General features: G+C 42.5%; 1 protein-coding gene across 3 annotated transcripts in view; it reads left to right on the top strand.

Moving 5' to 3' along the window:
- NLK (nemo like kinase) overlaps window positions 1-13,878 on the top strand; it is a 183,048-nt gene that overhangs the window by 126,267 nt on the left and 42,903 nt on the right. For all 3 annotated transcript variants that reach the window (XM_056558478.1, XM_056558476.1, XM_056558477.1), the window contains exon 4: window positions 9,929-10,035. In XM_056558478.1, coding sequence (XP_056414453.1) covers window positions 9,929-10,035 — 107 coding nt within the window. The remainder of the gene's footprint in view (window positions 1-9,928; window positions 10,036-13,878) is intronic.

Genomic DNA, 13,878 nt, shown 5'->3' with positions numbered 1-13,878 from the left:
TGTACTTTTTTTTTTTTTTTTGCTGTTCTGACACCATAGGCGCTTCCTAAATGTGACATGCCCCCCAAAAACCAATTCAGCAAAATTCACTCTCTCCAAAATCCCATTGTTGCTCCTTCCCTTCTGAGCCCTCTAGTGCACCCACAGAGCACTTTACATCCACATATTTTGGGGGGCTTTTTCTCCTTTTACCCCTTCTAAAAATTCAAAAACTGTATCTACAAGAACATGCGAGTGTAAAAAATGTAGATTTTGAATTTTCTCCTGCAAAAAATTCTCTGGTCCTTAAGGTGAAAATGGGCTTGGTCCTTAAGGGGTTAAGGATGTGCAACTGTCATGATCTTGATGATATTTTGGTTTTCGACCTTGATATTGCTCTGTATTTTCTGCTCAGTCTTTGGGAAGGGGTGTTACCCAGTAGGCTGTGACATCATCTGAAGCCATAGAGGGGAGAACTTCCTCCCTCACTCTGCTACACACAGCCCAGAGCTGTTCAGTGTGAGATGAACAGTGATTGGATAAGGCTGCACACACCCTTCTAAGCACTCCAGACTGCATTTCCTAATTTTGGACTTCTGCCAGGCCAGCAGGAGTCCAATGTCTGTGCAAGAGATGGGGGGGGGGGTTTGCTCTGGACAAGTAGGAAGACACTTTGTGGCAGCTTTTTTAAACACAAATAAAACATAGAAAACTTCATTTTTTTTTTAACAAAGTACATTAGAAAGGTTTATTATTTACCGTAAGGAGTGCAATAGCAAAAATTAGTTTTGATGGCAGTGCCCATTTAAATAACACAGCTTCCAAGTGTTTTTGCAGCCATCTGTTAGCATCTTGCACCTGCCTGCTGTTTGTACTTTTGCAATAGCAGATTTCAGCTCTCTCCAAAGATTTCCTGTTGGTTAGGCTATGTTCTCCGTGCGGACATTCCCGACCACATGGCAATGCATTGTGTGTGGACTCCGCGCAAAAAATGAACACGGAAAATGTGATTTCCGTGCCGGAAACATCTAACATGGAAATTCCGCTGTGTGCACAGAGCAGCAGAATCCTGTTGAATTTGATGGGACCCTGTGCTGGATTCCAATGCGAACATAGCCTTTAGATTGTTTCAAACCAGCCAGTGATGACTCTGATCTCGAGGGAATTTATCATTTTTCAACTTTCACAACTTTTTTTTTTTATTTTTTATTAAAAGCTTGTACCTTCTTTTTCGTGCAATTTTCAAGTTTCAAGCTAAATTTATCAAATTGTCCTGTGATGTACTAGTGCAGTTTTTTTTTTTCAGTGCACTTTTTTAACCAGTGATTTGTACACCACCTATTGAGTGAAGCAGAACTACACAAATGTTTAGCAACCTTTTAAGTTTGGCTAAACACTTAGTAAGCATTTATAGTTCCTAAACAAAAAAAATGCTTTATGTGCCTTACTTACCTCCCTTGCTCTCCCATGCTGCAGCATTCAGATGTTTCAGTCCTCTTTGTGCTCCTGTTCTTTTAGGTGCCAGTGACATCCTGCTACTAAGCAGGTCTAAAACATTGCCATCAGAAGGAATAAAATAATCTAGTTTAACTTTGGAGTAATGTTTCTTTGTGACTGCTTGTTAAATAGGACCACAATAACCTCTATAACACTACTGTTTACTTTGGTCTATATTCTCTATTATATGACACCTCCCTGATGACACCACTTGCAATAAAATGGTAGAAACGCGTTGGTGGTTTCATTTTGTATGTAGACTGCATGATTGGGCTGGCTGGGCCCTGCAGAGCCCTATCTGTGCGGAATATTGATGGTATTATGACCATAGTCTGTATATTAACCCCTTAACGACCAAGGATGTATATCTACATCCTTAGCCGGCTCCTGCGATATAACGCGGGGACACTGTATCATATCGGGTCGGTCCCAAAGCTGAAGCCCGTATCTGAAGCTGGGACCCGGGGCTAATAGCGCGCGGCAGCAATCGCGGTGCTGCGTGCTATTAACCCTTTAGACGCGGCATTCAAAGTTGAACGCCACACCTAAAACGAAAGTGAAAGCTGCCCGGCTGCTCAGAGGGGCTGATCGGGACCACCGCAGTGAAAATGCAGTGTGCCTGATCAGCTGGGACACGAGCGGAGGTCCTCTTACCTTCCTCCGGCTTGTCCCTTCGGCGATTGATTGCTCCAAGCCTGAGATGCAGGCTTGAGCAATCGACCGCTGATAACACTGATCAATGCAAAGCTATGGCTTTGCAGTGAACAGTGTATAAGATCAGTGTGTGCAGTGTTATAGCTCCCTATGGGAGCTACAACACTGCAAAAAAAAGTGTAAAACGAAAATTAATAAATATGATTTAACCCTTTCCCTAATAAAAGTCCAAATCATCCCCCTTTTCCCATAAAAAAAAACATGTAAATTAAAATAAACATATGTGATATCGCCACGTGCGTAAATGTCCGAACTATAAAAATATATAATTAATCAAAGTGCATGGAAAAAATTCCAAAGTCCAAAATAACTTATTTTTGGTCACTTTTTATATCATGAAAAAATGAATAAAAAGCGACCAAAAAGTCCAATCAATACAAAAATGGTACCGCTAAAAACTTCAGATCACGGCACAAAAAATGAGCCCTCATACCACCCCATATAATAAAAAAGTTATAGGGGTCAGAAGATGACAATTTTAAACGTATAAATTTTCCTGCATGTAGTTATGATTTTTTTCCGAAGTACGACAATATCAAACCTATATAAGTAGGGTAACATTTAAACTGTATGGACCTACAGAATAATGATAAGGTGTAATTTATACTGAAAAATGTACTGCGTAGAAACGGAAGCCCCCAAAAGTTACAAAATGGCGTTTTTTCTTCAATTTCATCGCACAATTATTTAATTTTTTTCCATTTCGCCGTAGATTTTTGGGTAAAATAACTGATGTCACTGCAAAGTAGAATTGGTGGCACAAAAAATAAGCCATCATATGGATTTTTAGGTGCAAAATTGAAAGGGTTAGGATTTTTAAAAGGTGAAGAGGAAAAAACGAAAGTGCAAAAACGGAAAACACCTGTTCTTTTTTCCTAATTTTTACTTGAATAGATTAAAAGTTACGTATTAAGCACACCATGAGCACCTTTTGTTGAATCTCTTGGTTTTTCTCTTTTTCTACTGGAAGTTATGCTGGGTGACTGTGATTCTAAGCATGGTCTGACGTGGGACCACATACCTCTATCCTGTTATCACTCTTGTTTCAGTTTTTACTTCGGTTGTGATTGTATGAAGTGTGAATGTAGGCATAAACAAAAACAAAAAACTCTAAAAAGTTACAGAAGAGAGGAGGAAACTTACAAAATGGTGGTCTGAAGTGATTTATTATTTTTTGCTTATATGCACCAAATGTATGATAAATATGATAGTATGATAAATACCGTATGTCACACACATGCAAAATAAAAGCAAAAAAAAATTACTTCAGAATGACTTTCCAAAGACAACAATGATAAATGTCCCCCATTGAAACACATGGGATGGAGTTCCGAGAATAATGCCCATTCTTCTACCGGACTAGGAAAAAAACGAATCTGCTATATACCACTCTTTGTTTTCCATGTGTCTTACAGAACTGCTTGGCCCCCAGCTCTTCTTTCGAACAAGCTTTAATTACATTCTTTACGTTCACAGCATTAACAAGTGGGTAAAGGTCCCAGAAATGATCTAATGCTGAAGTTGTGAACATGAATCCTTTATTTTCGCTCGTCCTCTGTTACTCCAGCAATAAAATAAATAGAAGTGCATGTGAATGAAATCTGCTGCTCGAGCCATGCCAGCTTTCCTGTCTGTTTCTCACATTTGCGGGCTTGAACGGAAGTTTTAACCCACTTGGGCACCATCTGTTTGAGAGGCTGTCACATCTAGAGGAAGCAGGAACATCAAACACTTATTCCTATTCTGATGCCCTCACAGATAATAATGGCATGGCTTCTTTTCACTTTAATAGCACCTCCAGCAATTGCCACTTAGTGTACCCGAGGCCTGTTGAGGGGCAGGTGCCGCTTAGTCCTTCACATAATGTCAGCTGCTTTGCTTGCCTGGCAATGTAGGTTTTCATATTATTTGATTGTGTATCCAAAGGGAGTGAACTGTTCCTGTATCACTACAAGCTGCCTAGACCATACTATTTAGAGTCCTTTATGAATAAAATAAAAAGTATGCCCACTGAATACTTCAGAATACTTCAGTCGTCTTGTTTTTCCTCTCACATATGACCTACTAAAACAAAGAACATTGTTTTCCTAGATCATTCCTTAAGAAACCAGGGCTGAAGCTTTTGGCTTCTGATTGGACCTAATTACATCAGGAGTACGGCAGAGCTGAGACATAATGGTCTGTCAGATGGAAGACTTTTTTTTTCGTTTTCTGGCTCTTTTTGGCTTTTTTTCCCCCTTCAATTATCTGTGCGGATGCTGCTGAGAAACATAATGATGTCTTTCTTTTTTTTCCTGTTCTGGATTTTATTTCTCTTACACTACTAGAAAGACAATGTGCCATTTTTCCTGGACCTGCAACAGACTGGATGCGTGGCTTCCATATGATTTTGACGCTACTGCATTTGGGCATTTTTTGGTGTATATTCAGTTTTTGTGGTGTTTTTAAAATTTTCCATTTTAGTATTTTACTACAGTTTTTATTCTGGCCAGTAGGCCTAAACTTCCTGTTCTGTAGACAGAACCTTTCAGAAGTCTCCTCCTCTCACAGACAAGATTACAGTGAAAGGTGACACCAGTGTACAGTGACCCCCCCCCCCCCCCCCCTCCGACCTACGATGGCCCCAACATACGATCATTTCAACATACGATGGCCTCTCAGAGGCCATCGCATGTTGAAGGCAGCATCAACATACGATGCTTTTGTATGTCGGGGTCATCGCATAAACGGCTATCTGGCAGCGCAGACTGCTTCAGCTGCCACCGGATAGCAGTTTACGGTGCCCCGTGTGCTCCGCTGACGATCACTTACCTGGTGGGGCTCCAGCGCGTCCTCTTCGGGATCCCCTGCATCGTCGGCGTTCTCAATCGTCGTCATCACGTCGCTGCGCACGCCGTCCCGTCATCCAATAGGAGCGGCGTGCGTAGCGACGTGATGGGGGCGACAGAGAGCGAGGATGCCGGGAAGCAGAGGCCTTGTCGGAGCGTCGGGAACACCCCGGGGACGCGGTGACAGCGATGGAAAGCAACATCCAGGGCAGTGGTGACGGTCCGGAGCGGCGGGGACACGTGAGTATAACCTCCAATGCCAGTGGTCTTCAACCTGCGGACCTCCAGATGTTGCAAAACTTCAACTCCCGGGCATGCTGGGTGTTGTAGTTTTGCAACATCTGGAGGTCCGCAGGTTGTAGACCACTGTCCTATACTTTACATTGCACGGATCCCTCAACATACGATTGTTTCAACAAACGATGGTTCATTTGGAACGGATTACCATCGTATGTTGAGGGACCACTGTATAGATAAAAAGGGATAAGGCCATTTACAATAGGTGAGCGGCAGAGCTCAACCTCCCTCTCTGCAATATGACCTTTACATAGGTCACAGAATGGCCCTCATTTACTATTGCAAACCCGACATGTTTTGTCGGGTTGAGCGCCAGTTTCGGGCACATTGCGCCTGAAATTCTGTCTGCGCCAGAATATGCACCTGAAATTCTGTCTGCGCCTGAATTTGCGCCTGAATTGAAAAAACCCCAACTAACTCTCCATTTTGCTAAGAAAACCCGAAAAAGGGGCGTGACCGTCGGGGAAAGGGGCATGGTCAAATAAAAGGGGCGTGTTCCCGACATTTTCACAAAATCCCAACATTACTAAAGTTTGTGAATTACTAAAGTGGTGGATTTGAGCTGAGGAAAACACTACAGATCAGAACATGTGTAAAATAAGCAAAGTGTAGGGAAAGTAGAAAATGTAGGGAAACCTTAGTAAATACGATGGAAAATAAATTGTAGGGAATTAAAACCCACAAAGAAACCTACACAACACTCTTAGTAAATGAGGGCCAATATGTCTGGAAATCAGCTGTAAACAACTGCTCTAAATGCTATGCCGAATATTCGGGCAGTATAGCTTCCTTTCTAACATACAAAAACTTATAATAAAGCAGAACAGCAGATTAATAAAAAAATATTTCAGTATGTAGCTAATCAGTTAAAAATAATAATCTAGATGGCACATTCCCTTAGTCTGCTTAAAAAAGTTGCAGAATTCTTTGTTAGATTCCATATATTGGACTATATTCTCTGTTAGATAAACAGCATTCCTAAAGGGAATTTGGTGCAATATGGACCCCAGTATGGAACAGTAGCATATTGCCGACCAAAATGCTTTCTGGTGTATAGAGATGAGCGAATTTACAGTAAATTCGATTCGTCATGAACTTCTCGGCTCGGCAGTTGATAACTTATCCTGCATAAATGAGTTCAGCTTTCAGGTGCTCCTTTGGGCTGGAAAAGGTGGATACAGTCCTAGGAGACTCTTTCCTAGGACTGTATCCACCTTTTCCAGCCCCCCGGAGCACCTGAAAGCTGAACTAATTTATGTTATCAACTGCCGAGCCGAGAAGTTCGTGATGAATCGAATTTACTGTAAGTTCGCTCATCTCTACTGGTGTACATAGAGGCTTTGCAGCAAGATCAGGGTCTTATATTTTCTGTTTCAATCTTTTTATTGAATTTTTCACATAAACTTAAATCAACATCGCACAAAAGTGCAAAATTATCAAAGTTACAACATATGTAAACATTTGTAAAAGTCTTAACAAACTTATATATATCTCTCAAGATCAGAGGTACAGTATATTCATAGAAATGCGCATCTCAAATGACACTATAGGTAATGGTGACTGCAATCCTCCAATCTCCGGGACAACAAGTAAAGTCCTCAGGTATGTCATGTGTATCAAACCAAACAAAAGCTAAGAAGGATAGAGAGGGAAGGAAAGAAGGAGAGAGTACATGGAGATGCCGCTAGATCAATGAAGGATTGTTTTACAAACTTGAAGAGATACTTTCATTATGAGTATATTGTAACCAGGGGTTTCATAGATAATCTAAGGAGATGGCTCTGTTGGTGTTGTAAGCGATTGCTCTTTCACTTTTATAAGATTGATTTAATAAAGCAATAAGTTCAGAAAAGGATGGGGAAAGCGAAGACTTCCAATGCCTTGTGATAATAAGTTTAGCCAAAATAAACACTTTACATACCGTGTTGTCAGAGCAGTATTGTCTCCTTTAGTGTTAGGGCTCGTTCACATTGATGTTAAAGGGGTTCTCTGGTGCTTTAGACATCTTATCCCCTATCCAAAGGATAGGGGATAAGATGCCTGATCGCGGGAGTCCCGCCGCTGGGGACCCCCGGGATCTTGCACGCGGCACCCCGTTTGTAATCAGTCCCCGGAGCATGTTCGCTCTGGGTCCGATTACCGTGGACCACAGGGCCGGCAGCGTGTGACGTCACGCCTCTGCCCCCGTGTGACGTCACGCTCCGACCCTCAAGGCAAGCCTACGGGAGCAGGCGTGATAGCTGTCCTTTGGATAGGGGATAAGATGTCTAAAGCACCGGAGAACCCCTTTAAGTCATGTTCGTTAGTAAAATCTGCAGACAGATGTAAAAGGATCCCATTGATCTTAATGTTTTACAATCCTCTGTCATCCGGATGAGTCTTTAATGGCATCCATTTGTATTTTTTTTTTTTTTTTTCAATCCAATTTAGATACGTTTTTAGTTCTGAGCATGCTCAGAAGAGGTGTGAGCAACCAGGAAGTAGACAGACGAATAAAAAAACCAGACAGAAACGGACAATAAAGCATATAAACGGATGAAGAACAGCCTTGTTATTTTTTGATATAGTCCGCTTAAAATACACAAATGGCATCCCTTTGCATCAGTTTGCATCCGTTTGTTAGTATGGTCCATTTAGCAGCATTGATGTGAGAGTACAGCCATGTGAACCCAGCCTTACAGAAATGTTAGTAGGCCATAGTATGTCGAGAGACCATATTGCATACGTTGCTGACAACACATGGATTCTCTCGAACTTTTCGTTTTCAAAATGTTGTGGAAGATTTTATTTTGTCACTCACAATCCATTGTAAGTTGGCATTACAGTTCAAAACACTATTATGTGTAAATTGTCAGATGATTGCATGCCATAGGTAATGTAATGTGAATAGGAACCTGACATGAGATTTTACCCTTGTAACTATAGGCAACAGGCTCTAAAGCATTAAACAAGCCTTATTACCATGCCTCTATGTCCGGTAATGATGCCAGCAATCTTCATAAACAAGGTTTAAAAACGTCCTGCGCTGAATGCAGATTTACAGCAAGTAGTCCCCTGGGCAGTGCAGCAAAGTAGTCACCGTGCCCAGGGCTGTATTCACTCCTTTCCTGCCCTATTCATGCCTGACAGCCCGAGCATGCCAAAATTCAATCCTGCACTCAATGTCTCGTGCATAGGAGCTCTGGACAGGTTTACCACTCAGCTGTGGAGCATCTGGGTCCTCACGCTGAAGCTGCGCTCCGGTGCAGTCACTGTAGCCTCTGGATCATACATAGGACAATAAAATAAGATTATCTGCAGCAGGCTTCATTCTGTCATGCCCGGCTGTCAGTCACCCCTATGCAGATGTGAATAGGGCAGGAAAGGTGTGATTATAGCCCTGGGCATGGTCACTACTACTCCGTACCACTCAGAACTACTTGTTAATTTGCATAGAACACGGGACACTTTTAAACCTTTTTTCATGAGGAATGTTGGCATCAGTACCCGACATAGAGGCATAGTAGGAACACATATTTAAAGGGGTATTCCAGGCCAAAACTTGTTTTTATATATCAACTGGCTCCGGAAAGTTAAACAGATTTGTAAATTACTTCTATTAAAAAATCTTAATCCTTCCAATAGTTATTAGCTTCTGAAGTTGAGTTGTTGTTTTCTGTCTAACTGCTCTGATGACTCACATCCCGGGAGCTGTGCAGTTCCTATGGGGATATTCTCCAATCATGCCTGGAATACCCCTTTAATGCTTTAGAGCCTTTTGCCTATGAATACAGGGGGTACAATTCAGTGTTAGGTCTTCTTTAAAGGGAATATACCATATGATCCAAACTGCTCACAGTGTTATGTAGCTGTATGTACAATAAAGTGAATAATACCTTTTAAGTAGCTGTTCATGTTGTCAACACAGAGAAAATCGCACTCATGTCTTCACTGGCACAGTCTGGCACTCCTCACACCTCCTTGAATAATGTGCATGGCTCGGCCTTCTACGCACTTTTGATTACGTGCGGCACATGCGCAGTGAGTGCCTAAGGCTGTCATACTCACTGAACGTGCACTGCGCTTTGAATCAAAAGTGTAGGTGGGAGTCTCGAATGCGGGGCACATTAGGTAGGGAGAGCAAGGGGAAAGGAGCAGTAAGGCGGCGTGCCAGACTGCGGCACTGGTGTGGCTGCAAACACCTTTTTTGACTCTTCATCGAAGATGAAAAGTGCAATTTTCTCTTTTTGACAACATGGACAGCTACCACAAAGTATAAATTGCTTTATTGTAGCTACGTAATAATACCGTCAGCAGTTTTGATCATGTCCAAGCCCTATAGGATTGCACCATTTTCCTGTTCTTGGGTTGCCAAAAGGAATTCATAGTTTCTTGATTTCTAATTTATTGTAATATAAATTGCTAAATTTAGTTTTTATTTTATATGTTTTATATATATTTTTTTTCTTAACATTCAAATTAACTGATTTAGTATGTGTAAATGTGTAGTAGGCTTGTGTTTTAGGTGGTTTAATTTGGTTTGCCTAGCTTTTATACAGCTGCAGTAGTGATGGTATTACATCTCTTTACCTTGAAATAAATTAACCCTGCATTCACCTTAACTGATGGCTCAGATACGTTGTCACAGAATTAATGCAGAGTGACCTCCATAAGATCATCGTCTCTCCTCAGCCGCTCAGCTCGGATCATGTCAAGGTTTTTTTGTATCAGATTTTGAGAGGTAAGTTTTATACACAGAACAGAAGTAACCAGATTGCTACAGATTTAGTTATGATGTACATGGTCGTATTGTACCCCTCTCCCCATTATTAAGCTGTATATATCACTATACATCCCAATGCACATAAGGTTTACAAAGTTCAGAGACCCTACCAAATACTAGAGGTGCGCGTTCAGGAGTGGTCTATAAACCCATATAGGGGATTTCATGGACTCCTATTGATGAACTGTCCTCATGATAGGTCATCAGTATTAGATTGATGGTGGGCTGACACCTGGCACCTTGCCAAACAGCTCCATACATTGTAGAGTGGCCATGTGGAGTTTTTCAATGGGAGCTGAGCTGCAGTAACCCAGGGCGTCCCCTGCACAATATATGCACCTCCTGCTCTGTTCTCTGTATGTGAAGGTGCTGAATGTTGGCACCCCTCTAATCTAATGATCTATCCTTTAGGATTGGTCAGTAATTAGCATCTTTATGTGTAACCTTATCATTAGCATGAATTTAAAAAAAAAATGCATACTTCTGAAGCTGCCTTTAAAGGGTACCTCTCATCAAAAAAAAACTTTTGATGTATTATAGATTAATGTATGCAGAATAACTTTACAATTGCATGTTAATAAAAAATATATGCTTCTTTCTATTTAATTTTCCACTTTGAAGAAATGACCACTAGGGGTCTCCCTACCAGTCCTGGCAGCAAACATTTCAGACTCATGCTGGAGTCCTAAACACTACGAGCTGCCAGTCTGCTTTGTTCACAAAGGAGAACACTCAGAGCTGCCAGCCTGCTTTGTTCACAGCCTGTTTGGCTGTGAACAAAGCAGACTGGCAGCTCGTAGTGTTTAGGACTCCAGCATGAGTCAGAAATGCTTGCTGACAGGACTGATAGGGAAAAATACAATAGAAAGAAGCATATTTTTCATTAACATGCTATTGGAAAGTTATTTAACATTCATTAATCTAAAATATATCAAAAGTTTATTTGATGAGAGGTACCCTTTAAATAGGAGACTGTAGGGTCCTAGAACAGAATGGAATGGATGATTCTTTAGATATTCCCTATTATAAAGTTGAATTCATTGTTTCCGTGTCAAAGTAAATACAGCAGAGCGCACTTTTATATCGTTATTACATATTATAACTTGGTAGACTTGCCATTACCTTATCCAGTGATACCTTAATACAACCAAATACCAAAAATTTCTTATTCACTGCATAAACATAGGAAAACGTCTACACTACATAAAGTTGCTAAGGTTCCATTTTTCTATTATCTGTAACATAGCATAGGAAGGTAGCACTGTGCGTACTCTCTGCGCTTCTCTTTTATTCAGTGCAAATGACTGCTACAAAAACAGTGCCTCTCACAGGATAACCTGACATGTTGGTGCATTACACAGTGACCCCATAGGAAATGATAGTATACCGTATATACTCAAGTATAAGCCGAGTTTTTAAGCACGATTTTTCGTGCTGAAAACACCCCCCCTCGGCTTATACTCGAGTGAACTCTCCACCCACAGTGGTCTTCAACCTGCGGACCTCCAGAGGTTTCAAAACTACAACTCCCAGCAAGCCCGGGCAGCCATCGGCTGTCCGGGCTTGCTGGGAGTTGTAGTTTTGAAACCTCCGGAGGTCCGCAGGTTGAAGACCACTGCGGCCTTCGACATCATCCAGCCCCCTCTCACCCCCCTTTAGTTCTGTACAGTACTCGCCTCCGCTCGGCGCTGGTCCGGTGCTGCAGGACTGTCCGGAGAGGAGGTGGTCCGGTGGGATAGTGGTTCCGGGCTGCTATCTTCACCGGGGAGGCCTCTTCTAAGCGCTTCGGGCCCGGCCCCAGAATAGTCACGTTGCCTTGACAACGACGCAGAGGTACGTTCATTGCCAACGTACTTCTGCGTCATTGTCAAGGCAACGCCTCTATTCCGGGCCGGAAGCGCAGAGAAGAGGCGCCCCCAGTGAAGATAGCAGCCCGGAACCACTATCCCACCGGACCACCTCCTCTCCGGACAGCCCTGCAGCACCGTACCAGCGCCGAGCGGAGGTGAGTACTGTACAGAACTAAAGGGGGTGAGAGGGGGCTGGATGATGTCGAAGGCCGCAGTGGTCTTCAACCTGCGGACCTCCGGAGGTTTCAAAACTACAACTCCCAGCAAGCCCGGACAGCCGATGGCTGCCCGGACTTGCTGGGAGTTGTAGTTTTGAAACCTCTGGAGGTCCGCAGGTTGAAGACCACTGAGGGCGGATGATAAGAGGATGATGAAGGGGGGGTGTGGGATGATGAAGGGGGGTGGGGATGATGACAAGGGGATGATGAAGGGGGGGGGGTGTGGGATGATTACAAGGGGATGATGAAGGGGGGTGGGGATGATGACAAGGGGATGATGAAGGGGGTGGGGATGATGACAAGGGGATGATGAAGGGGGGTGGGGATGATGACAAGGGGATGATGAAGGGGGGATGTGTGGGATGATGACAAGGGGATGATGACAGGTGATGATGATGAGGATGTTAATGACTGGTCTGGATGATGACAGGGGGGGAATGATGTATTTCCCACCCTAGGCTTATACTCGAGTCAATAACTTTTCCTGGGATTTTGGGTTGAAATTAGGGGTCTCGGCTTATACTCGGGTCGGCTTATACTCGAGTATATACGGTAGATATTTTTATAGTATTACATAGTGAGTTGAGAAATTTGTATATACATATATGCACATGTATTGTACACTGCCCTACTCTCTCTCTGTACAAATATACTGTTACTACATACTGTTATATACACTATGCACAAGCATTAGTTGTTAAATTGCAAGTACAATTCCCCCATCACCATCACCACCACCACCTTTCCCAAAAGAGAAAAACTATTCTGGGACTTTGCACTTACATGCTGTGTACACCTGCACATTGCTGCCAGTGTAATGACCGGTCCCTGTTACATTAGGGCAGATATGCTTCTTACAGTACAGTGGTCCCTCAACTTACAATGGCCTCAACATACGATAGTTTCAACATACAATGGTCTTTTTTGGACCATTGTAACTTGAAACCAGACTCAACATACAATGCTATGGAATCTGCAAAATGTGTCAATGGCTGGAAGAACTGACCAATCAGAATGGACATTCACTGGTAAAACCCCTGTATTCCTAAAGTGCATGCACGGACTGGTGTCTGGTAGCACCCCTACAGTACAGGGAGGTATTACATGTTCTTTACTACGTTTAACCCCTGAAGAAGCTCCTGTCCTCTACATAGACCAGTGTTTCCCAACGAGGGCACCTCCAGCTGTTGCAAAACTACAACTCCCAGCATGCCCGGACAGCCTTTGGCTGTCCGGGCATGCTGGGAGTTGTAGTTTTGCAACAGCTGGAGGCACCCTGGTTGGAAAATGCTGAAATAGACAGTGATTTAAAGCTCCCAGCAGATCTTTCTTACTTTTATATGTAAGGGTTTTCTTTATCTGTATTAGTTTTCTACTTATTTTTCTTTAATCCTCACTTTTTCCTATTTTTGGATGACATTTTGGTGGCTTCAGAACCAATTACCAGGTTTCCATAGAGTTATGGTCTCAACATACAATGGTTTCAACATACAATGGTCGTCCTGGAACCAATTAATATTGTAACTTAAGGGACCACTGTATTCACATAGTCTTTCCCGCAACTCGCATAGTTCAGGTTGAAGAATTAAACTATAATTTACCACTTACAGAGGTATTCTAGAATTAGAAAAACCTGGCAGCTTTTGTTAAAAAATAGTGCCACATCCGTCAACAGGTTGTGTGTAGTATTGCATCTTATCATTCACTCATATAGAACTGTGCTGCGATACCAG

This window comes from Hyla sarda, chromosome 2, assembly GCF_029499605.1.
Source record: "Hyla sarda isolate aHylSar1 chromosome 2, aHylSar1.hap1, whole genome shotgun sequence".
Taxonomy (NCBI): domain Eukaryota; kingdom Metazoa; phylum Chordata; class Amphibia; order Anura; family Hylidae; genus Hyla; species Hyla sarda.
The sequence above is the reverse complement of the archived record's forward strand: the minus strand, read 5'-3'. Positions and strand labels throughout refer to the sequence as shown.